Source organism: Schistocerca serialis, chromosome 5, assembly GCF_023864345.2.
Source record: "Schistocerca serialis cubense isolate TAMUIC-IGC-003099 chromosome 5, iqSchSeri2.2, whole genome shotgun sequence".
In the NCBI taxonomy this organism is placed as follows: Eukaryota; Metazoa; Arthropoda; class Insecta; order Orthoptera; family Acrididae; genus Schistocerca; species Schistocerca serialis.
Genome location: NC_064642.1, coordinates 35,813,595 through 35,841,147, shown reverse-complemented (window position 1 = coordinate 35,841,147; position 27,553 = coordinate 35,813,595). Strand labels below are relative to the sequence as shown.

General features: G+C 38.5%; 1 protein-coding gene across 4 annotated transcripts in view; it reads right to left on the bottom strand.

Annotated features, from left to right (window-relative positions):
• Window positions 1-27,553, bottom strand: part of LOC126481027 (titin) — an 804,028-nt gene that overhangs the window by 206,310 nt on the left and 570,165 nt on the right. For all 4 annotated transcript variants that reach the window (XM_050104491.1, XM_050104492.1, XM_050104490.1 and 1 more), the window contains 5 exons: window positions 25,010-25,156; window positions 17,694-17,881; window positions 9,080-9,285; window positions 6,132-6,434; window positions 1,623-1,786 (listed from right to left, as the gene is read on the bottom strand). In XM_050104491.1, the coding sequence (XP_049960448.1) occupies window positions 1,623-1,786; window positions 6,132-6,434; window positions 9,080-9,285; window positions 17,694-17,881; window positions 25,010-25,156 (1,008 nt within the window). The remainder of the gene's footprint in view (window positions 1-1,622; window positions 1,787-6,131; window positions 6,435-9,079; window positions 9,286-17,693; window positions 17,882-25,009; window positions 25,157-27,553) is intronic.

The following is a 27,553-nucleotide window of genomic DNA, read 5'->3' as shown; positions in this document are numbered from 1 at the left end:
CAAAGTAAATAAGCGATTCATATCTACAATATATTGGTACTCACAGTTCCAGTCTTACACAGTGTAAATATTTCTTAATATTTTATTGCATCTGCTTCTCACTATGGCATTTTGAAAGCATTACACCAATAATTTTATTTAAAAATTACACCATGCATTGCCATTTTATTATGAAACCCCATAATGCCTCATCAGCTTGTTTGCAGAAATGAAAAATGTGATAAGTAGGTGGACAATTGTCACCAAAATCCTATGGAATTTCATGTAGTGGTATTATCATAGTATTAAAACACATTTTGCACTGTTTAGCGTTAACAGAATGTCCAATCATTGATCATGATTGTTGATTACTCAACAATTTATTTACTGACTGGTGAAAAACCAATATTGCCTTTGACTGTAATTAATTGTGCATTTATTTAGTATAGGACATTGCGAAAATGATAGGGGCACTCAAGCGATTTTTTTCTTTTTAGTCATAAAACAATGGAACACGTGAATGTGATTTTTGTATTTCAAAGCCAAAATTACATTTTCAGTGGTCCAGACATGCATAAAAGCTTGAAAATAAATGTGAGATCAGCATTTGCAAAGAGTGAAGAAGACAATGACTCATAAACATGGAAGATACTTTCCATACACAGAAATAAAATTAAATGTTAACATATACAAATGTTTTTAGTGTTATAATATGATCTTCAAACAATAAAATGATGTTTCCACATGCCAACACTAGAAAACACAGGAGTGTTGTTACTTGCAAATTTCACTGAACACATTTTCAAGTAGTACAAATACTATGCAATATGTTCAAATAATTGTAAGGTTATTTGTGAAGCATAAGGTATCATCAGTTAATGCTCTACTTTCAGCCAGTACTGACAAATTATGCAATATCTTGGTAACAAATTATGTGAGGATTCAATGCATTCTAACCTACCAAGGATTGTGTGAGGAGTCAGCAGAGCAGGAGAAGCAACTGCAGCCAGCTGCCCACCATATTTCACTGCTGGGCTACACTCTGTGCACAGTCCATTTATTTTTAGCCAACTGTTAACTTGTGTTGGAGGGGACTAGTGGGCAGCATTTCTGTTGATTTGAACTGTTTCCAAGTTAAACAAAAACTGCATGGGCGTGGGCATGAGGCATATGGCAGAGTCGTGAAAAGACAGTTTCTTTGTATTTCCCAGATGAAATGGCAGATGGTTTTTTATATGTTCAGCAATTGCAGCATGTGTGATAAAAGTGTTTAGGAAATATATAACCTTGTTATCTGAAATAAGTGTTTTTCCAAGTGCTGTTCAGTCAACAGATTTAGAGAAATGTTTTTCCATTGAACAGACTACTGTTGTAAATATACCATTGACTATTGATTAAATTCCTTGACAACACCATTTGAGATAAGTGTGTCCAATTACCTGCTGCTATAATGGGAACAAGTGGATCAGGGTCATTACCAGTTTCTCTCCAGCACTGCGTGTCTATGTCTGTGCTTCCAGATTCTTTAGCTACTGCTATGTGGTTTTCCTATTCCCCACCCATTCCTTTTTAGTAACAAAGAATGTTTTATCAATTTTTACTTTCATGCTTAGCTAATATCATTTATTAAGAACAAAACTTACTTTTAAGTCCCTAGTTTCTTTTACAGGCTTATTATTATGAGACCAACTAATCTGTGGTGAGGGGAGTCCAGTAACTTCACATTCCAGTTTTATCTTCTGTCCAGCCCTAGCCATAACATTTGTTAATGGCACAATGAAAGCAGGGGTTTCTGTAGGTTCAAGAGCTGTGAACACATCAAAATACATGTAAATAATAATAAAAAGCAACAGTTTCAAAGTTCATTGTAATTAACAAATGTCATGTTTATTCATTCTTGCCTGTAAGTTAAGAACAATAACGAACACTTGAAGATACTGAATAAATTAGTGCAACTACAATAACGAGACAAATTTATTTTCTCCTTGTTTCACAAAATAACTAACATGCAAGGTAATTTTTTTGTGACATTCAATTTGTTTGTGATTTATCTGGTTGCAACTGAAAAATCATGATGGTTTTGCCTAATTTTTGCTCTTTTGACTACTCAATTGATAAAATTTATGGCTGACATATCTTCATATTTTTTCTTCTCTACAGTACTGGTAGCAACAATGTTCATTAATACAAATGTTGAGCTGGAGCACTGTGTGTGTGTGTGTGTGTGTGTGTGTGTGTGTGCGTGTGTTTTAACTGCTCTGGATGTGTTAACGTGTGTGCCTTTGTACCTGTCCCTGTGTGCATCGAACGTGTTTACGCGTGCCACCAGTCCTTCTACCTGGTACTCTGAACGTCTCTACATGGGCATAAACACATTCAGAGCACACAAGGACAGGTACAAAGCTGTGTGCGTAAACACGACCAGTGCAGTTAAAGAGTTAAACAAATCCTTCACATGAAATATAACAGTGATTACTATAAAACATTATACATAGAAAGAAAATTATTGCAGCAGTGGTTTGCATTAGATCATGTGCGCAGTAGTATTTCTACATTTAGAATTACAACTTGAAATTAATTTCTTTCACCCCTCAATAATTTGGAGCACACCGCCGAATTTCAGCTGAGTATGCATCATGGAAGTTTATTTCAGGTATTCTATTATTTTAAGTTTAATTGCTTATTCCTGTGACAATACCCTTTTAACACTCTTGGTTTCTCTAAGTTCATCATGTCTTTGGCTAAATATTTACCTGTATCCTATTTGTGCCCCTGACTGAATAGAATTTATTCACTGAATATGAAAACATTGTAGTAGTATTCTCTCGGGCTATTTCTTCTTACAAACACACAGTATTTGTTTACTTTTTTACACATTTCACCCATGAAAGTGTCTTAAAATAGAAGAAAAGATAATCTTCAATTAGCCGATCATTCATAAAATAATAATTCATTCCAGCCTGTGTTTCAAAAAAGTATGTTTCTTCCCAGAATACTTTTCACAAGTACAGTTGTTAGAGTAAAGGACAAGGACAGTGTTCTGCTCATGGGTGATTTTAATGCCAGGATTGGAAATCGAACAGAAGGGTATGAAAAGGTTATGGGTAAATTTGGAGAGGATATGGAGGCCAACAGGAACGGGAAACAACTCTTGGATTTCTGTGCCAGTATGGGCTAAGTAATCACAAACTCCTTTTTTAAACATAAGAACATTCACCAGTATACTTGGGAAGGCAGGGGAACCAGATCTGTCATTGACTATATAAAAACAGATCAGGAATTCAGGAAGGCTGTGAGGGACACACGTGTATTCAGGGGATTCTTTGATGACACTGATCATTATTTAATCTGCAGTGAAATAGGTATTGTGAGGCCGAAAGTGCAGGAGATCAGGTCCATATGTAGGAGGAAACTTCAGGATAAGGCAATCAGGCACAAGTACACAACAGTGATCTCAGAAAGGTACCAGTTAGTTGAATGTAGTCAATTACAGTCATTGGAAATGGAATGGACAAGGTACAGGGACACAGTACTAGAAGTGGCTAAAGAATGTCTTGGAACAGTAGTGTGTAAAGGTAGGATGAAGCAAACAGCTTGGTGGAATGACACAGTCAAGGCAGCCTGTAAAAGGAAAAAGAAGGCGTATCAAAAATGGCTACATACTAGAACTCAGGTAGACAGAGAAAGTTATGTTGAAGAAAGAAACAAAGCCAAACAGATAATTGCAGCATCCTAGAAGAAATCTTGGGAAGACTTTGGAAACAGGTTGGAGACTTTGGGTCAAGCTGCTGGAAAACCATTCTGGAGTGTAATTAGCAGTCTTAGAAAGGGAGGTAAGAAGGAAATGACAAGTATTATGGACAGGTCAGGAAAGCTGCTGGTGAATCCTGTTGATGCCTTGGGCAGATGGAGGGAATATTTTGAAGAGTTGCTCAATGTAGGTGAAAATACGATGAGTAATGTTTCAGATTTCGATGTACAATGGGATAGGAATGATGATGGAAATAGGATCACATTTGAGGAAGTGGAGAAAATGGTCAATATATTGCAGTACAATAAAGTGGCTGGGGTGGATAAATTAAGTCGGAACTCATCAAATACAGTGGAATGTCAGGTCTTATATGGCTACACAGGATAATTGAAATGGCCTGGGAGTCAGGACAGGTTCCATCAGACTGGACAAAAGCAGTAATCACACCAATCTTTAAACATGGAAACAGAAAAGATTGTAACAACAACAGAGGTATCTCTTTAATCAGCGTTGTGGGTAAAATCTTCTCAGGTATTGTTGAAAGGAAAGTGCGAGTATTAGTTGAGGACCAATTGGATGAAAATCAGTGTGGATTTAGGCCTCTTAGAGGACCTGATCTTTAGCTTACAACAAATAATGGAGAAGTGTTATGAGTGGAACAGGGAATTGTATCTATGCTTTATAGATCTAGAAAAGGCATATGACCGGGTTCCTAGGAGGAAGTTATTGTCTGTTCTACGAGATTATGGAATAGGAGGCAAACTTTTACAAGCAATTAAAGGTCTTTACATGGATAGTCAGGCAACAGTTAGAGTTGACAGTAAATTGAGTTCATGGTTCAGAGTAGTTTCAGGGGTGAGACAAGGCTGCAACCTGTCTCCACTGTTGTTCATATTATTTATGGATCATATGCTGAAAACAATAGACTGGTTGGGTGATATTAAGATATGTGAACACAAAATAAGCAGTCTTGCATATGCGGATGACTTAGTTGTGATGGCAGATTCGATTGAAAGTTTGCAAAGTAATATTTCAGAGCTAGATCAGAAATGTAAGGACTATGGTATGAAGATTAGCATCTCCAAAACGAAAGTAATGTCAGTGGGAAAGAGATATAAACGGATTGAGCGCCAAATAGGAGGAACAAAGTTAGAACAGGTGGACGGTTTCAAGTACTTAGGATGCATATTCTCACAGGATGCCAACATAGTGAAAGAGCTGGAAGCGAGGTGTAGCAAAGCTAAAGCAGTGAGTGCTCAGCTACGATCTACTCTCTTCTGCAAAAAGGAAGTCAGTACCAAGACTAAGTTATCTGTGCACCGTTCAATATTTCGACCAATTTTGTTGTATGGGAGCGAAAGCTGGGTGGATTCAGGTTACATTATCAATAAGGTTGAGGTTACCGATATGAAAGTAGCTAGGATGATTGCAGGCACTAGTAGATGGGAACAATGGCAGGAGGGTGTCCACAATGAGGAAGTCAAAGAAAAACTGGGAATGAACTCTATAGATGTAGCAGTCAGGGCGAACAGGCTTAGATGGTGGGGTCATGTTACATGCGTGGGAGAAGCAAGGTTACCCGAGAGACTCATTGGTTCAGCAGTAGGGGGTAGGAGGAGTCGGGGCAGACCAAGGAGAAGGTACCTGGATTCGGTTAAGAATAATTTTGAAGTAATAGGTTACCATCAGAAGAGGCACCAATATTATCACTGAATAGGGGATCATGGAGGAATTTTATAAGGGAGCTATGCTCCAGACTGAACGCTGAAAGGCATAATCAGTCTTAAATGGTGATGATGATGATGAGTAGTTATTTTCTTTCTGGTTCAGTCTATTGGCTCTCATTCTCTTCATCTTCTGATGAATTTTTTAAATATAATACTGATGGATCAACAGAAGATTTAAAAATAAAATCAGTTCATTTAACATTACAGATTTGAGCTTTACATTTCAACAACCATGAGATATTTTTCAATCTCAGAAATGGCCAAGACATCAAAGTCAGTATGTGTAAACATGTCTGGGAATTCTTCATCAGAAGTGTCTGGCCTGAATAAGTTAATACGTTAGAGATGGTAAAAGAGTTAAGGTGCTACAGAGTCTTAAATAGCAGGGACAACATTTCAGCGACATCCACAAGTAGCACAGAAATTTGCAGCACACTAATTTTAAGCCTTGCTTATCTATATGAGTTAAAAAAGGAATAGACCTATAACTAGTTCCAGTCTTATCTTAATATGATATTAATACAGTTAAGAAAAAAATGTGCATTATTACATAGAAAATTTTCAGTGTAGTGGATGTATTGTATGACCTGCTTTAAACACACAGGAGGACAAGTTTTACAATTGCAATAAACAGATAAAATCATTTCCAAGCAAAATATAGATGTGTTACTTACGTTCCACAGTGAGACGAGCACAGCAGCTATCGGAACCAAGTGGGTTAGTGGCACGACAACTGTATTCAGCTTGATCTTCTAGAAAAACTTCCTCAAATCGCAGTAACGCTTCTCCATTATTGAATGTTATGACGTAATCTGGAGAAGCATCAACACATGTTCCATCCTTGAACCACTGTACAGTTGGCAATGGGATGCCTTCAACATGGCAGCGTAGTTCATGGGAAGATCCTTCACGAGCAGTGCTGTTTTGCAGTGGCTGTGTGAAATGTGGTGGGGACAACTGCTCCTCAGGTTCAGCTTCTGTGGGCACCACAGGGCACATATCTGAAGTTATAATTTGAAGTAAAAACAACAAACCATACGCAACAAAATGGATAAATCCTTGCTTTATAAAATTTATGTAAACAATAAATATGCTACAATTCCTCCATTCAGGGTGAAGGGACACTTCTTTTACTGGTAAAGTGAATGCAAATGCTACTGCAGGCAAAATGAAACAAGTCGATTTCACATGGCATTTATGAACATAAGAGTCCCAGTACAGAGTACAGTTTTAATCTGTCATGAATTTTCACTGAGGAACATGACTAAAACTGGCATGTGTATCAACAGAATATCTTCACACAGATGATAGAGTTTCTAGAAACAATATATTTTTGATGTAATGCCACAGATCTTGATAATTGCTGCCTACATAATCCAATAACAGAATGAGTCTAAAAGAAGGTAGAGAGACTGTTGTCATCATGAATACAAGTTAGAGACTGAGGCTATGCTGAATCTAGCCAATGAAATTGTGTTGCAAGATTTTGTCTGAAATTATTGCTGAATCATGGGCAGGCAGTGTAATTTTAGACACCAATAACTGGGTCAGCAGATATAGAAAACTTGTGAAACTGTTCTTACAGCAAAAATCATATTCTTTTGCCAAAGTTCCAACACAAGGATATCAAACTGCATCATGGAAAAAATTTTTGATAAATAATTATGAATCGTAATGTAAAGATAAACTCTGCCAGTTCACTCATTTTGAAAAATATCTACAACAATGAGAGAGATAAATATGTTATTAGATTAGTTGCAATGAGTGAATTATTTTAAGAAATACGCATGAAGAAATGGCAGTGGAATATATTTTTAATTATGAACTCCATTTCACAAGATTAAGTACACTGCTGCCCCTTAAAATTGCAACAGCTTGAATGTGGCATGCAGCAAACCTTAAATTGGCCCGAAGGGCAGTGCATGCTACCATATGCAAATGATTAGCATTTCAGTGCAACTGTGTTCTGGACTGGGACTCATGTTCATAGACGCCATGTGAAATCAAATTGTTTCATTTTGCCTACAATCTACATCTACATCTACATCTATACTCCGCGAGCCACCTTACGGTGTGTGGCGGAGGGTACTTATTGTACCACTATCTGATCCCCCCTTCCCTGTTCCATTCACGAATTGTGCGTGGGAAGAACGACTGCTTGTAAGTCTCCGTATTTGCTCTAATTTCTCGGATCTTTTCGTTGTGATCATTACGCGAGATATATGTGGGCGGTAGTAATATGTTGCCCATCTGTTCCCGGAATGTGCTCTCTCGTAATTTCGATAATAAACCTCTCCATATTGCGTAACGCCTTTCTTGAAGTGTCCGCCACTGGAGCTTGTTCAGCATCTCCGTAACACTCTCGCGCTGACTAAATGTCCCCATGACGAATCGCGCTGCTTTTCGCTGGATCATGTCTATCTCTTCTATTAATCCAACCTGGTAAGGGTCCCATACTGATGAGCAATACTCAAGAATCGGATGAACAAGCGTTTTGTAAGCTACTTCTTTCGTCGATGAGTCACATTTTCTTAGAATTCTTCCTATGAATCTCAACCTGGCGCCTGCTTTTCCCACTATTTGTTTTATGTGATCATTCCACCTCAGATCGCTCCGGATAGTAACTCCTAAGTATTTTACGGTCGTTACCGCTTCCAATGATTTACCACCTATGGCATAATCGTACTGGAATGGATTTCTGCCCCTATGTATGCGCATTATATTACATTTATCTACGTTTAGGGAAAGCTGCCAGCTGTCGCACCATGCATTAATCCTCTGCAGGTCCTCCTGGAGTGCGTACGAGTCTTCTGATGTTGCTACTTTCTTGTAGACAACCGTGTCATCTGCAAATAGCCTCACGGAGCTACCGATGTTGTCAACTAAGTCATTTATGTATATTGTAAACAATAAAGGTCCTATCACGCTTCCCTGCGGTACTCCCGAAATTACCTCTACATCTGCAGATTTTGAACCGTTAAGAATGACATGTTGTGTTCTTTCTTCTAGGAAATCCTGAATCCAATCACAAACCTGGTCCGATATTCCGTAAGCTCGTATTTTTTTCACTAAACGTAAGTGCGGAACGGTATCAAATGCCTTCCTGAAGTCCAGGAATACGGCATCAATCTGCTCGCCAGTGTCTACGGCACTGTGAATTTCTTGGGCAAATAGGGCGAGCTGAGTTTCACATGATCTCTGTTTGCGGAATCCATGTTGGTTATGATGAAGGAGATTTGTATTATCTAAGAACGTCATAATACGAGAACACAAAACATGTTCCATTATTCTACAACAGATTGACGTAATCTACATTCTGTATATGAGAAGGATTACACAGCATGTTTCACATTCAGAAACAATACTTGAATGTTGTCTCATTCTGCACATATCTTTTGTCAGAAAGTTGCTTCATTGTTCTAGCACTTATTTTTTGCAGATGGTCATTGTCTTAACAAAGCTGCTAGGAATATAGTGTCAGTTCTCAATTATAGCATGTACACTGAATTAAACAGACCACTCACTTCCAGACATTTTGTAATTTACAAGATTTTGATAATCGCCACATTAGTCAGACTGATTTCAAGTTTATGATACATAGTGACTTTTAAATGTTACACACCTTTGACTGACAGTGTTGCACTGGTCTCTGCTGTCCCTGCTGCATTTGTTGCTTTACAAGTGAACTTGGCTGAATCTTCTGTAAATGTTTCTTCTATAGTTAGTGAACAGTTTCCATCTTTAAATGTGGTCTGATAATCTGGGTTATTCTGAATTGATATTCCATCTTTATACCAGATCACTTCTGGCATTGGTGTACCTGTTACACTAACAAAATAATTCCAGATTATGTGAGAACACTCTGCATAATGAGATGTTACACACTGTCCAATCATATTAATGTGACCACCTGTCAAAAGCCTGAAGAACCATCTTTTGCATTGCAGACTGATTCGAAATGTGCAGGAAGAGTGTCAATGAGATTCTGGAAGGTACCGAAAGGGCTGTTGAGCCACATCAACTCCAGTGCACAAGGTTTCTCGATTACAGCTCCGTGGTGTGAACAGCCTGATCGATGTGGTCCCACAGAACTGGGTTTATATACGACAAGGTTTGTAACAAGGGGAGTACAAAAAACACATCTTGGCACTCTTCCAACCATGCACATACACTGTGAGCTGCACGACACTTTGCATTGTCCTGCTGACAGATGCCACCATGCCGAGGAAAAACAAACTGCATGTAGGGTTATATGTGGTCTGCAAGAATAGTATGATTAGATCATCCAGGAAATGCCACAAAAATGTTCCCTAGACCATAATAATCCCACCTGTTGCAGCGTGTTTGCTGTAAGAGGTTTCACGCCATACACGCCAACAGCCATCTGTCCAATGGAGCATAAAAGTGATTCATCAGAAACAACCAGCTGTCACCACACGGTGGACATCCAGTTATGATGTTGGCCTGCAAATTCCAGTCTTTGCCTCCCCCCCCCCCCCCCCAACAAACAGCAGTCAGTAAGGGTGCCTGAACCAGGCATGTGCTGTGGGGTCCATATGCAGCAGCGTTCACTGAACAGTCACTGACAAGACACATTTGAAAGCCCCATGGTTCTTCTGGGCAATCAGTTGCATGTCTATTTGTCCATAGACATCTACACAGCTGTCATTCACCCCTGTCATCTGTGGCCCATGGTGCATCACAGCTTTCTTGGCACCGGTTTTGGATAGTGCCATTTTGCTATGTACAGTATACTTTAACCACGGCAGCAAGCAAACAGTTTACATACATAGCCATATCAGAAATGCTCCCACTCTTGGCCCAAAAGCCAATAATCATTCCCTTTTGAACATAAGAAAAATCACTGCATTTCCACATTACGACAATGACTGCACTGTCTTCTGCATCCCCCCCCCCCCCCCCCCCCAACACATTTTATATACCCTCCACTGTCAGTGCTGCCATCTGCTATCTGTGAGTGGTTGTTGCATATTGATGTCGAACATAGGCGGTGGTTACATTAGTGTGACTAGACCATGGATATATTAAAATTAACTCTTACATTTTACAATACTTAATAATGCATATCCAGTATTTGTGATTATTATGCATACATGCAAGGAAACATATAGCATGAAATAAACAGTGCACAACTAAAGATGTTTTACACAAAAAACATGTCAAAATAATCTCAGCAACTTCAGGTTTATCTCTGATTACCTCCAGAGACTAGGAAATCAAAACACTTCATAAAATTTAAAAGTGAAGCAGTTGTTTATGATTGATTACTGGTGTAACAGTGTTTGTGTTGTTTAGTATTTGACTTAAAATATTTCTGTCTTGTCTAGGCTGTATTCTCACACCAAAGACTCAACTTACTACTGGCAGAAATTCCCATAGTTACTACTATCAAATATGACAAAATTCAACATAATATGCATTCTACTGTTGCTCTTGGAAAACAGAAAAGACAACTGAAAAAGAAGACCTCAAAGCTTTTGCTTTTGCTGATGCCCACAGCATCTGGGGAGAGGTGGAAATGGAAGGTCAGTGGAGACTGCATTACTCAAATAAAAAATTTAAGAATTCAAGTTGACTGTGAATAAGGCTAAGACAGTGTCAAATGAAGATGATTATGACGCTTGTACCTTGTAACATCACACTGGAAGGAGAGAAGGTTGAATGTGTGAAAAGTTTCAATTATCTGGGTAGTGTCATATCAAGTGATGGAAGTGCCAAACTAGAAGTTTTAGACAGAGTAGCAAAAGGATCCAGCTTCTTCCACCAAGTACGAAACATCTAAGAGCTAAACAGATCATGCATAAAATCTGTCTCCCATCAATCATGACATACAGTATGGAGACCTGTGTCATAAATAAGAGACAAAGAGTGAAATGCAAGAATGTGAAATAAAAAACCAGGAGACACAGAATCAGGAACAAATATCTAGGAAGACCCGCAGATGAACTTGACCATGGAGAAAAGAATGAGTGCTGTGAGATTGAAGTGCTTAGGCCATGTGAAGTGAGTGCACCAAACTCGAACTCCACATCGGTGTTGGGAGCTGGAGGTACCAGGATACAGATCAAGCGGGTGGCCTAAGACGAGATGGGCAGATAAGGTTAATGAAGAACTCAAGAGGAGAGGAATAATGTGGGATGTAGTGAAGAGAGAAAAGCTGTAAAAGCTGTACCAGGACAAAAATCAATGGAGACTTGTCTTCACAAAATTCCTACCTGGCTCACAGGAAGGAAATCCTCATGATGATAATGATGATGATGGTGAAATCAATGAATCGAGTATGGAATGTAAGCTTATTTTCCAATGCTTTCATCACAGAATTCAGCCTTTACACATATAGCAAATGATACTGAAGTCAAGCATTTGAGAACACCTATAACATGGACAACCAGAAAGTTTGAACAATCGATTTCATATAAGCACCTTACCCCATTATGTATTGTTAATGATGATATATTTTGCCTTGTACAAATTTGAATTACCTTAATTTTTTCTAAGTCAGGTAACAGACAATTTACCAAGAACCAACCAACACCTTTAAATATTTCATATATTTTTCTTTCTGTTGTGACAGCCTTGCTGAACTTGGTTATGATGACTGAATCATCAGAAAAGCGCACTATTTCTGCTTAAACAGTGTAAAATGGAAGGTCATTTATACATATCAATAACAGTAATAGCATCAGAACAGAAGAGATTCATGAGAGCTGAATGAGTTAACTAAAATCACTCTATCAGTTACATACAAGGTAAACTTACTCACCGTACCTCTTAAGCAACCAACTTTCAAGTTTCTGTGATTTTCACAGATAAACATCTTGGACAGATCACAAAAACCTTGACAGATGAAATCACCTTGTAGTTCTCACATTTTAATAAGAGGGTCAGTCTAATATCTTAATTATCACATCTACATCTACATGGATACTCTGCAAATCACATTTAAATGCCTAGCAGAGGGTTCATCGAACTACCTTCACAATTGTCTATTATTCCAATATCGTATAGTGCGCGGAAAGAATGAACACCTGTATCTTTCCGTACAAGCTCTGATTTCCCTTATTTTATCATGGTGATCGTTCCGCCCTATGTAGGTCGGTGTCAACAAAATATTTTCGCATTCGGAGGAGAAAGTTGCTGATTGGAATTTTGTGAGAAGATTCCGTCGCAATGAAAAACGCCTTTCTTCTAATGATTTCCAGCCCAAACCCTGTATTATTTCTGTGACACTCTCTCCCATATTTCACGATAATACAAAACGTGCTGCCTACTTTGAACTTTTTCGATGTACTCTGTCAGTTCTACCTGATAAGGATCCCACACCGCACAGCAGTATTCTAAAAGAGGACGGACAAGAGTAGTGTAAGCAGTCTCCTTAATAGGTCTGTTACATTTTCTAACCTTCAAAAAATGAAGTTACAAGTTTAATTTTTTGTTTGTTTGTAGGTACATGTCTGCAGCCCTGGTCTACAGTGAAATCCCTGTGACACATTACCATAGCATGCCACCCGAAAAACCAAACAAAATGGCACAGCCTATTGATAGAGTGCAGTATCCTGCGGGAATTCATTTTGTTGCATTTAATGCGGAAAACTGCTGCGACAACATATGCTGAGATGGTAAAAGTGAATGACAACAATGCACCATCATATGACCCAGTGGTTATGTGGGACAGAAGCTTCCAGCGGGTTAAATAAGTATCCATGAAAAATAACAAAGTTGCAGACCATCTCTCTTTGAAGAAATGGGGATTGCAAGATAACTAAAGGCCTTGCTGCTCAAAGACCAGAATATGATAAGTGAAAATAAGCCCTGGATCAGTTTTCAAGTTCTTGCAGGACATTTTGAACACAGTAAATATTGTCACTCGTTGGGTTCTGCAACCGCTAACAACCATTCTAAAATTCAGTTGAATCGAGGCAGTAATGGAAACGTTGCAGCTATGTCAGGCCAATTCAGGTGACTTCTTTAGCAACCAAATAACCATGGACAAGTGTTGGGCATATAATCATGGTTCTTACACAAAGGAGCAAAGCTAACAGTGGAATCAAGTGTATTCATCACCCATCCATATTCGGGCAAGGTGATGCTGAGTATTTTTTGGGACTGCTACAGTTTGGAGGTAACGGATTGTGTTTGCGAGGAGCAAGCTGTCAAAGAAACAAACTATCAAAATCTTATGACGAGGGTATAGGAAACTATCAAGATGTAGCATTACAGAAAGCTGTCTGATCGAGTGTCTTTGCTCCAGAACCAGATCCTAGCTCATTCTGCACAGAACAGTCACACATGCTCCTTGTATGGGTTGTCAAAGTTTACCACACTTCCTATATTCTCCTGATATGGCACCCAGTGCCTTTATCTTTCCTTGGATGAAGAAACCATAGTGTGGCATGTGTTTCCAGATTGACAGCCTGGTGGTCTTAGAGAGGGAACATTTCCTGAACAGCCAAAATCAGACTTCTACAACCAATGTCTCCTCCAAGTCATCCATCACTGGCAAAAATGTGTCACTGAAGTTTAAATACAAGAGAAGGCCTTACAACATCCCCAGGTTTCATGGTTACAGCTTGATTTTTTCAAGCTGGTAATTCAAACTTCATTATTGCTAGTACATGATCAGTGAAATGGTAGATAGCATGTTCAGTGGAAAGATGCTTCTGAGATCTAAATTGTGACTGAGTCAGAATGTTAAATGTACAGACATAGTAAACCATCCATTAAAACATTACCAGTTCCAAAAAACTTTAAAAGGAAGCTAATATTGAAATAGGTCAATAGTTATTAATATCTACTGTACCTTTCTTAGATAATGGTCTAATGAAGTTCTATTTTACTCCGTCTGAAAAGATACTTTGTGCAAGTGATGCATTACATATATGACTCCGTGCAGTAGCTATATTAGCATATGACACAAAAACAATGAGTGCAACATTATAGCTCTACTTAAAAAGCTGGATTTTCCTTCAGATCACATGGAGGTGGGGGCAGGGTAAAAACACACACACACACACACACACACACACACACACACACACACACACAAAGGGGGAGAGAAAGATAGAGAGAACTGTAAGTTATAGAACGAGATGTTCAGTGCAGTTAAGGTATATGTTCATATTACTGCATGTATTGCACTTATGCATTACTCATTTAAAATGTTCTGAATCAACTGGACACCTATTAAGACACTTTACAAAAAACATATTCTCGCTTTCATGTTGCACACAGAAGCATTATCAAGTTATCAATGTACAGGAAAACTTGATCAAAGTGGAACATCTAAGGTCTGGAAATCTGCCCAAACAGAACAAGGATATCAGTCCTGACACACTCAGTACACTTTTATATGCTAATTTTTTGCAAAAAGTGCAATGTGCCTAATGCAGAAATACAACGTAAATTTTATGACTTAATTAATAGCTCATTCTATAATGCAGAAAAGAGCTTGTACAGTACTGTACTACAGTATACGTTAGTTATTCACGCCTCTAAAAGAACGCTGCATTTTACACAGTGACTGTACAACCCTGACAATGCCATTAAGTGGTGCAAAACCAAGAAAAGTGGTTCAGCACAGTGCGGTGCTCGGGTGTGGAGATGAAGCGGTGCTGCTGTCTACAACAGTGAACAAGTTACGTGCAGTGTAGGTGCATCAAAGGAAATGGTTCATTCGTGAGGACACTGTTTGTCAGAGTGTCTCATTTTCCATTATTATTGATGCACATGGGTGCACATTTGGACATTGTTGCATACCTTCCAATACACTGCTGCAATGTGTGAAATGAAAGAGGTGGATGTTGTTCCATTAAACAACGGTTTTTACCAGTCAAGGTCAAGCATTCCAAAGAAGTGCACTACCTGCATTATTTTCTGCCAGTTTTAGTTAACTAGTAGCACTTTAAGGGGCAAGATGACTTTTAACAAAAAGTAAGTGTCATTAACACTTAATGAAAAGAATAAAGTAATCAAGGTAAGTGGGAACGATAAACTTCCTGTGCGCGAAATAGTGTTGCATTTCAAATGTGCTAACACAAAAATTTACTGTACTTTAAGAACAAGGGTAAGACACAGGATGAATGGATGAACGGGGACTGGTGGATGAAAAGAAAGGTGAAGAGATTGACAAGATAGTGTGAGGGCAAATACTTACCTTTTTCTGCACCTCTGTTCTGGAGTTAGGTTCTGAAAGTCACTACAGAGCTTGGAAATACACAGTTTAAGGCACCCACAGGATAGCTAGAGAGTTTCAAAACTGGGCACAACATTTTGAGTCATGAAGTGTGTGGGGAACTTCAGGATGTGCGGGAAAGTGTAGCAACAGAATGGAAGACAATGCTGTACCATTTACTCAAGAATTATGACCCAAAATACAAGTTTAATGCCAATGTAATGTGACTGTTTTTTCGTGCACTGCTTTCGATATCTCTAACAACTCAAGCGAAAAGTGCACCTGTGAAAAAATGTCCAAGGAAAGACTCATTGTACTGCTGTGAGGAAACATGTTACGTGAAATGGAGGAGCCACTGGTGATTTGCAAAGGTGGAAAAACCACATTGTTACAAAAACATGGACATTAGTAAGCTTTCAGTCACATGGCAAAACAATAAAAGCGTGTGGATAGTGAGTGGTCTTATGGAAGTAGGGCCAGGCACCTCAAAATGAAAAAAGAAAATCACCAACTTCCCTTTTTCCTAGACAATGCAACCTACCACCCAAAACTCAAGTTATCAGGTGTGAAACTGGCTTGGTCCCCACCATGTTCAATCAGCCTCACACAACCCAGGAAACGCATTCAAGTCTCACTATAGGCGATTATTGATGCAGTCTCTTAAACTTAGTTTCAACAGGTTGAAAGTGCATTTGCTCTTGCATGATCAGTTTCTATACGGGATGCAGTCAATAGGATTGGTTTGGCAGTGAAGGAAATAAAGCCTGAAACCGTTAACAAGTGCATCAACAAAGCAGATTTGGAGACCAAAATGCTTCTGTGGCCATCGAAGCTCAAAAAAATGTAGCACCAATTGCTGAACTAATTAAAATGCATAGCATTTCATGTACTGCAGATGACTATGTTCGAAGTTACAACTTTCTGCCAACTCACGTCACTTTTACTTCAGCAATAGATCTAATAGAAATCTGCAACAGTGGAGAGGACAGGAAGAAACAAAGGAAGAAGAAGAGGAGCAAAATGATGTTCCTAGAAAAATTAGTACAACTAAAGAAGCTATGGCATGCATAAACAATGTTACGAGATTTGCAGCACGCACAAATTCTATCAAGCTGTATAGTGCAAAAAATTGCATAGAAAAAACAGTTTAGCGCACGAAATTCAAACAGGACACCCTTCTTGATATGTGGTAAAAAAACTGAAACACAATGCAAGTAGACACAGGAATAATATGTATGTACTTACAACAATAAACAAATTTAAAGTTGGAGTAATGATACAGAAACGCCTTATTATTTAAAGTTATTGTAATAGTCTAGTGATTTATTGCATAATATACAATAAGTGAACAGCTATTCTGTAGTAGTGAAGGTATGTCAATATGTGCAGAATTACAAATTTATACTACTGTGCATGATACCTGGCAAATGTAGCCTAGTGAGTTTTGTGTAATCTGGAAACTTGTCCAATTTGGAAAATTATTTAAGTCCCATGTGATCCAGTTTTGAGCAAGTTTTACAGTATTACATTAGTACAAAATACCCTGCACCGCATCACTACACAGTGGCTTCTGCAGTGTATATGTAGAAGTGGCAACAGTGAAATTATTTATTTAGTTTAAAGATGTAGTATGTGTTTTGAATATTCTCCAAGAAAATTAAGGTTTCATTGACTTGTGATGTAGCATGACAGCAAAGATAATGAAAAAATATTTTTCCATGTACTCATATTTTTCCTTGAATGTTATCAGATATTTATTGCATCCAGTGATTCAAATTTTTAAGGAAACCGTCCAATGATATATAGGTAACTCAGTCAAGGCACACTTACGAATATGGTAGGCCCCTTACCGCATGCAGTAGATGTCTTTTTTTATGGCAGTTTTTTAACTCAGTGAATGAAAAATTAGTGGGAGATCTCTGAATTTAATTTTACATAATTTGTGTGGCCAGTGTAGCATGCTTGTATTTGCTCACATGAACTCTAGGGTCTCTACAATAATAAAAATGCAATCCAATTTAATGCAATTGAGTAAGGTTATTACCAACAACGAAATGTAAACTTTTCACCCTCTTGTATTACAGCATCATTCAAAGGCACAGAAAACACAGGACCAACATTTTTGGGTGATGCAGTAACAATTTTTGCCTTTTTGAGTGGTGGACTTGGTGACTTCTGTGGTCTCTCCAGTTGTTTTGTCTCTGGCATAGCAACCTGCATCTCGACATCAACCTGTATACAAACAAATGATGACTCATTACTACGACACAATAGAATCTTGGCACTTACAATGACCATGAATAAATATAGTTACTTACTCACAGGCGTAGTATGTGACAGAAAATAGCTACACTCCAAGTTCATCCCATCTGTCTATCTAAGACTGTAATATACAATGTAAAATTACTGCAAAAATGTGTCGCATGTTAAATGAAATAAGTTCATTTCACGATAATTTTAAAATTATTCACATAAATGACACATCAAATTCATCTTAAAATATACTGAAAAATCAACAAATGTGTGACAGAATGTGCACACTATAAATACTGGTATCCTCAGGGGAACTGAGGGAAGGAGAAAGAATATAGGATTTATTGATGAAAAAAGATATGTTGGCAGCTCAGAATTGCAGAGCACAGTCAAATAAATATGGAAGTATATTTTTAGAATACATGGCTTATATATGAAACAGAATGTTACTGGAGAACTTTCATAGAACAAGTTCACCTTTTATCTTTGGAGTGGGAGGGACTGTTCTGTACTTCAGTGACTATGGTTAGTTTATTGTTTATTTTATACACATTACAGTATGATTCATTATATGGGCCAAGATGAGACTATTATTGCAAAAAAGAAAATTCACTCATTTCTGACAAAAATGGAGAAATAACTATGCATGTTTCTTTCAAAGGATTTGGCATTTACATTATAATGTGAACCCGCCTGCAAATGAATTAGCCAGAAAACACCTGTCTGAACAGAGATCATTATCAGCTCATACAGAGATAAGAAACTAGACATAAATTGCAGCTAGGCATCATAGAATGTCATCTCTTCCACCTCAAGTTCATTAAATATGACATCATTAAAATAAGCATCGCAAAGTTTGATAAAATACTGTTCTCAAAATAATAATGTATGTTTCTGAGACAAAAGCAGTAATGAAACCACTGACACGTAAGAACAACATCATAGGATTTGTTAATAAGAAAGAAGTGGAAATGGAGAACTGATGAATATGTTCATCATAATACCTGAAACCACATGGTGGCATTAGGCATATAAAAGGAACATAATCCAACCAGTTAAAATGTCATCCATATTCCTCAGATATTAAAACTAGACAGAAAGCTATTTATTGGAGGGAAACAGCAGAAATGAACAAACAGAGAGCACAAAAAGAAAAAGGCAGGTTACAAATTATTTCAAGTGGCTCAGGAACCTAATGTAAGGCTTTCAACTGGACACCACCCTGGAACAGAGCAATCCAGAAACAACAACCTACCTGTTCTTGCACAGCTCCTGATATTACTATCATTTTTTTATTAGACAACCTAGTTGTATGAATAACACACATAAAACTATTACACAATTTAACTATTTTCGTATTCAAGCAGAGATTCTCAAAGTTTTATTGTTCACAGTGTAATTTCCTAATTACTGATGCATACATCCAAACTGCCATATATAAAGGTTAAGTAAATGTGCAAGCTTTCGGAGCCAGTGGCTCCTTCTTCTGGCAGAAAGGTTGAAGGAGAAGGAAGAGGAATGAAGGACAGGGGATGGCAAGGCTTAGAAAATAGGGGAGTTTGGAAAGGTCACCCGAAACCCCACGTCAGGGGAGACATACTGGACAGGATGAGAAGGAGAGACTGATTGTTGGGGACTGCACTGGAAGAGATTTGAAAATCTGAGAGCTTAAAGGTGGAAGATACGGTAATAGGCAAGATAGAGATTATTGGCACATCATGAAACAGTTAATATGAGCAGATAGCTAAGTTCATTGTATGTAGCAGAGGTGAAGGGTGGCAAAAAATGGACAGGTCAGAAAATAAAAGATACAAAAAACTAAAAGGTAGTGAAGAAAACAATAGTTACTGAGAAGCAATGCTGAGACTGAAGAAATTAATTTAAATTAAGAACAGGTGGGTGTTGAGAACCAAGAACATGTTGTAATTCCACTTCCCACCTGTGAATTTCTGAGGAATTGGTGTCTGGGGGAAGAATCCAGATGGCATGTGTGATGATATAGCCACAGAGGTCATTACTGTGATCTAGTAGAGCACACATGATATTGTGTGCTGCCAGTATACAGCTCTGCCTATGTCCTTTCATCCTAACTGATAACTTGGTGGTAGTCATACCAATGTAAAAGGCCAAATAGAGTTTACATAACAGCTGGTACATGATATGTGATGTTTCCCTTTGTTAGTATATGTCTTGCCAGTTACAAGTATAGTATATGTGGAGGTAAGAGAATTCATATGGTAAGTTTTACACTGGGGGCAGTCATAGGTGTAGGAGCCATAGGGCAAGGAAATGGTGCAGAAGGAGCATAGGGTCTGACCAGGATATTGTGGATAGTGGGGGTGGAGGGCACCAGACAATAAAAAGCTATTCTAGGTGTGGTGGGCAAAATGTTGGCTAGAATGGATCTCATTTCAGGGCATGATTTTAGGAAGTCATAGAATTCTTGAAATATTGGATTCAAGACAAGGATAATACTGAGTGACAAGAGCTGTACTCCTAAGTTATTTATTGGATGAGGATTGGATGCGATGGCCAAGGAAATCTGCTTTTGAACTAGGCTGGCAGGATAATTACTTCCAGTGAATTTTGAGGTGAGAATGGTGCTATATTGCTGTAAAGAGTCTGCATCTGAACAAATGCCTTTGCCTCAAATGCCAGGTCTCTATGGGAGGGAACATTTGACATAGAACAGATGGCAACTGTCAAAATGTGAGTACTGTTGTTTGTAAGTAGTTTAATGTGAACAAAAGCTTGAAACTGACCCTCTTTGAGGATGATGTCAACATTAAGGAAAGTAGCATGGTATCTGGAATATCCCATGTGAAATTTGCTTTTGATAATTTATCTAGAGATTGCAAAAAGTTTAGCAGGTCAGTCTCACCATGAGTCCATGTGGTAAAAATGTCACTATGTATCTCAACCAAGCCATGGGAAGGCTTATGGATCCCAGAAAAGCCCTCTCCATGAAAACATGATATGGTCAGCATAGGAAGGAGCCATCCTGTTTCCCATGACCGTGCCCCTGATCTGCTTGTATGTCTACCCCTCTAAGATAAAATAGCTGTTGGTAAGCGTAAAGTTGGACAGGAAAACCGTAATAAGTTTGAAATCAGGAGGGCACTGGTTGAGATAAAGTTCAGCAGCAGACAGACCATGTACATGAGGAACATTGATATAGAGGGAGGTGGCATCAATTGTGTCAAACAAAATGTGCGGGCATAGATTTCAGATGATCTAGGAAATTGTTGGTGTCTTCGAGACAGTAGTGGCATCTTTATACTGTACACTGAGGTGACAAAAGTCGTGGGAACCTCCATTTGCCTGGCAGTGCAGCAACTCGACGTGGCATGGACTCAACAAGTTGTTGGAAGTCCCTTGTAGCATTTTTTACATAAACTGACTTCTTGATTATGTCCCATAAACGTTCGCTGGGATTCATGTTAGGCAATCTGTGCGGCCAAATCATTCACTCAAACTGTCCAGACTGTTCTTCAATCTACTGCAAACAATTGTAGCCTGGTGACTTGTTCGGGGACATGAAGTCCATGAATGGCTGCAAATGTTCTCCAAGTATCTGAACATAGCCATTTCCAGCCAACGATCAGTTCAGTTGGACCAGAGGACACAGTCCATTAAATGTACACACAGACCACACTATTATGGAGCCATCACCAGCTTGCACAGTGCCTTGTTGCTGCTAATAAAGACACCTGCATTGGTTGTCTGCTGCCACAGCTCATCAATGCCAAATTTTGCCACACTGTCCTAATGGATACATTTGTTGTACATCCCATATTGATTTCTGTGGTTATTTCACACAGTGTTGCTTGTCTGTTAGCACTGAGAACTCTGCACTAATGCCACTGCTCTCGGTTGTTAAGTGAAAACTGTTGGCCACAGCTTTGTCCGTTGTGAGATGTAATACCTGAAATTTGATTTTCTCGGCACACATTTGATATTGAGGATCTCAGAATACTGCATTCCTTAATAAAATTGAATGTCCAAGCCATCTAGCCCCAACTATCATTCTGCATTCAAACTCTGTTAATTCCCATTGTGTGGCCATAATCACATTGGTCATCTTTTCACATGAATCATCTGAGTACAAATGACAGTTCCTCCATTGCACTGCCCTTCTATAATCTGTGTGTGTGATACTACCACTGTCTGTGCTTATGCATTTGAGTATCCCGTGACTTTGGGCACCTCAGTGTAGACTGCAGGTTTTGATCAACTGAGGCAGATATACATTAGGCGAGAGCTTTGAAGACAGCAACTATGAGGTGGCCAGGGTGATTAGGTATATGGATCTTAGGAAAAAGGTAAAAAGTGAGGCTGTGTGATTTGGGTGTGGTAAGAAGTTCTATGGATTGAGGTGTTAGTCCTTGTGAGGGGCCTGAGGGATTGTAGGTCAGTTTGAATCACAGAGATGGAATCTTGATGACAGGTGCTGTACATAGAGCCAGACAGCTGGTGTAGACCTTCATTTACATACTACCATCAGTCAAGTACCACAGTGACAGAGCCCTTATCTGCTGGGAGAATAATGATGGAGTTATCAGTTTTTAGCCCTAAATCTGCATTTAATCATGCTGCTTTGGTGAACGACCTTTTTCCTTCACACATAATGCCAACTGGAAATATCATTCTGCAACTGAATCCCAAAACCTTTACAACAGCAAACCGACACTGAACCATGCCTTGAACAGTTATGACAGCAATCCCAACTTGATCCACCACCGCTAGCACAAAAACACCCCTTACACCCTTTTACACCCAGAATTGATTCACAATCCTTTCTCAGGTCACTGTAACATGATCGTAGCCTGTCCTCTGAAGCACTCCAGGTTCTTAGTTCCCTAAAAATGCAGAAAAATTTATGTTTCAGCGAATTTTGGTAGTAACTGGGAATCCCTACAGAAGTTGAAATCATTTAGGTCGTATCTTCAATTTTGCCGATTTCCCTGTTACACAACCCATACTTAAACAGACTTGCTCCTTTGATCATTGTACTTTCATGTTCACTAATTTTGCTGGTTTCCTGCGATAAAGTAAACTATAACAACAAATTTGTAGTTTTATTCATACATACTTCTATAAACAGTTGTGCAGAACAATGCATCAAGCAATTCTCATTTAGCCACAAGCATGCAAATATTTATTTGTAAATATCTTTGTGATCTTCTTTGAGTCAGTCAGTCCCGGTTAATTTATCAACTGGTTAACATCTTACAATTGCTCCCAACTGAAATGTATTGTAAGTCAGCTATATGATTCCAGCCAAATGTAATATTATATTGTGATTCACTCTGCAGTTAATTATTAATTCGCAGATATCATATGGATTGTTTGTATGAACATTTATAACCTCATGTCATTCCTGGCTAATGTTCACATCACTGAGAGATAAAGGTTGGATTAAAGCCAAGTTGAAATGTTTCAGGGTACAAATTGGATTCAATCCCATTATCTTTAGGTTTGAGGCACACACATTACCACTAGACCACCAGTCCCTACATCAATAGGTTGATATTGCTGATAGGAACTTAACATTCAATATGAGAAAATATGAAGATGAAGAAAACCTAAGACTTAACAAAGCAGTAAAAAATTAAAGATGCAAATAATATTAAGCTTTTGCTATTTAATGTTTTTCCAATATAATAAATGTTGTTAAACAATGAAGTTCAGAGTCTCCATGTAATTAAGTCCTACTATGCCTCACACCAATATTATGTCCCTTGGAAATAAAAATATGTTTGTTCTATACCTCCTCATGTTTTTATCAAGACCTGTCTTCCATTTTCAATATCTGCAAAGACTTACAATATAAAAGTGAGCAAGCAGGTAAATATTTCACAACAACAATTCCTGCTATGTGTTAACATTTTCCTCCTCAATAATTTTTTCTGAAGACTTCTCCACAGGGCCTCTGATTGTAGCCAACTGAGACACACTTATGGTTCAGGAAAAGATTCCTGATAGACTCAAATATGTACTTTTTTATGCCCATCAGAACCATCATCTGGAGAGGTGAAGGAAAGAATTAAAAAGCCTGGACATCCTTGCAGAAGAGGGGCCTTCCAGGGACTCTAACTTCCCCAACTTTGTGTAATGTAAACTGAAAATGATGAGGACGTAAGTGCCTCAATGCCTGAGCAACATACAGAGATGGAGTCTCCTCCCACCATAAGTGGAACTCTCTGCTACTGTGCTGCAGCACGTCATGCAGACTGGCAGGTGAAACACAACCTGCTGGGCACATGTCACACAAACAAAACTCTGGAATGAACACCACAGTATTACCATGTGTTATCAATGCTCAGTTGTGCACAACACTAACATTTTCTACATGACAATGGAAAATCCAGAATGGACTATAACAGAAGTATGAAGGTGATAGTTGCCACTCACCATATAATGAAGATGCTGAGTCCAGGATTGCCACAACAAAAAGATTGTGAGAAAGTGAGCTTTTAGCCAACAAGGCCTTCATCAGAAATAGACAACATACACTCACATACTCATGCAAATACAACTCACACACACATGACTGCAGACTCTGGCTGCTGAGGCCAGAACTATATGTCATCTATTTCTGACAAAGGCCTTGTTGGCCAAAAGCTCACTTTCTGACAGTCTTTTTGTTATGCTTATCTGTGACTCAGCATCTCCACTACATGATGAGTAGCAATTATTCTCTTCATAATATTGTTATTTTCTATATAAGTGTAAAGTGGTTTGATAAACATTCCATGGACAAGAAGGTACTTATCTGGACAATCGACACCCTGTCCCCAAGATCAGCTGATCTCACTCGTATTCAATGTGTATAGGATGCTGCCAAGACTGGAGAGCACATCTTGAACCCTCACTCACAAATCATTATAGTGAGGTGCATTATTGATGACTTTCGAAGCATCCCAATGTGTTCTGGATTCCAGACAATGATGTGTTGACAATGTCATTACCGAGAAAAGTAATCTGCCTGCTGCTAGGAAGGTGAGATGAAAACAAGTGTTCTTTTGTGTTTATACAATATTGAAACGACTGATAGTTCATATTCTTTGATTAACATTGAAATCAGCTACAATTCTTTATTCACACCTTGTGCACAGTGACAGATGTCTCCTTAAGCAGCTTCGCAGCAGACTCCGCAGCTCTGCGTGCTTCCTCTGCAGCTGCTGCCGCCGCCTGTGCAGCTGCCGCTTCTGCTCGAGCAGCTGCTAAGCTTGCCTCCACAGCCTGCTGCTCCTACAACAGAATAGTAACTTTTTGTGTGCAGAAGATAATCAATAGTACTAAATGAAGCATAACATACAACTTCAATGCAACATTTTGATTTGAATGTTGTGAATGATTTCATCTTTATCTGACAACTCTTAATTCATTCCTCCCAATTGCTGGATACATCACTTAGCATTAATTTGCTTTAACCAGCACCTGAATATTTCCAGATTAAATCAGCACAGACATTTCATAGGCACAATAACACCGACATCTAAAAAGAAAGAGATTTTCTGCATGGCTGAAAAGATCAAAGAGTAAACAGATCTGCACAGTTTTCACACAAAAGTCAACTATAAAAGTTTTACAATCAAAGTTCCCTTGAAACTTTAATTACTGATGACATTTTAAAATATTAATTTTTACACCATCACAAGTAAAACCTGTTCAGATCCCTAAGTCACTTGCTTTGTGAAGATATCAGCCACTTTATATTCACCCTGTATATCCTCAGAGAAAAATTTACGCTCCTGAAACTCCAATACAAGGAGAAAATGCATACATAAATAGGCTTTGATCACTTGCAACTTTCACAATTCCTAGCCTACCATCTGTGCTTGCAAAATAGACTCGGTAAGTGGATATAGTTCCAATGGTGCAAGTTCAATTAATGAGCGAGTCAACCATAGGAACTCTTTTGCTGCTTCTCTGGCAACTACAAACTGAGTTTCACGTGTTGATAATACCTCACAGGTTCAGCACCTGCTGGCTGACCTTGCTACACAAAAGCTGTATGTGAAGAGAAATTCAGTCACAGAATAATCAGTGGTTGTTTCACTGGCATGGTTAGCATTACTAACAAAATGACTTCAGTTCACATGAAGCTCTGAAACTATTTATAGCAGCTCTGTTACTCTGACATATTTTAAGACATGTTTCAGCATTAACTGCTGACTACTTCCTAGTTTTACCAGGAACAGTGGTATATAGTTCACATCAAAACAGATCTTAGACACAGTCATCACACCGTTTCTTAATAGGGAGCTGTAGTTGCCATACATGTAAATTGCTACACTGTACATACTTCTTGACTAATCATGGTACAGCATTTACTCCACCAAATTAAATTGATGGAGTAATGTGGTGCTTAAGTCTTATGACTGATTAAAACAAATCCATCTTCACCACACCTGATAAATGTATTAGTTCATAATCTTGAATTCCATTTGCAATCTGCTTAGTAAATCATTGATGATATTCTTTTCAGTTTTTCACTACACATCCCATAACCAACACATAAAAAGTATAAGCTTGTGAAGTTTATCATATCAGAGAGGTCATGACACACACACACACACACACACACACACACACACACACACATACACACACACACACACACACACACATCAGTGTTGCACTTCTTGTTTTCCTGAAATGTTCTATATCCCGGAGGATCTCTTCACTAAGGATCAACTGGAACAAAAGGTACATCTACTTTAATCTAATCCAAACTGACACATTTGAGCTGTAAATGCGACATCTTGGGGATTGTTTTAACAATTGTCTTTTAAAGAGTTTCATACATTATTTGTATCATCAACAAATCCCACAAATTCCTTCCTTGAGCAGTACCACTTAAAAAGGTTGCCTTTAAGCCAAACTGTGCTAGTGTAAACAGTCATAGTTGGAGTACTCAATACTGTCGTAATCCGTACAAATTATGAAAATGTATATATGTATGTACATTCCACATCTCCTCCTAAACCACTGGACCAATTTAAACCAGACTTGGTACACACATCATTTACTGTCTGGAAAGAATCACTGTAGAGGTAAGAACCACCCACTATCAAAGGGATAGGAGTGGGTGTGAAAATGCAGTGAATAAATGATGTGAGAATACCTACAATTTAGTCATTCAGTATTTGAGAATGAGAGCACTTAGAGACTTGCAACAACCTTTAGACATAAGTTCAAACTTTTAAGAAACTTTTTCTTGCTGAAGACCCCCTCAAAATGATGAAAGGAGAAAAGTTCATTGCTTACTACTTTTTCAATGTTCATGCAACATCACTGCCAGATGAATGATAATGTTTAAATTTATTACTTCTTTACTACTAACTGTTTTCACAGTGTATAGTGCATACAGAATACTGTGGCCGGTAGATGCACAGATGGCAGGGCACGTGTGGGAGAGTGGTAGCGGAGGGGGTTATGGGGAGACACTGTAGGGGAACTCCAGGGTGCTGGAGGGGAAGTGCCATTCTAAAATGAAACCTACACTCACATTTTCTGTAAATATTAAGTGGGGTCCTCCACACCCAAACTTGCTTGGTGGCCATTCAAAAAGATCTACTGTCACCTCTGCTTTGGTTAGCATCTAAAAAGAATTTCACCAAAAATTCTGCAATTTATTTTCAC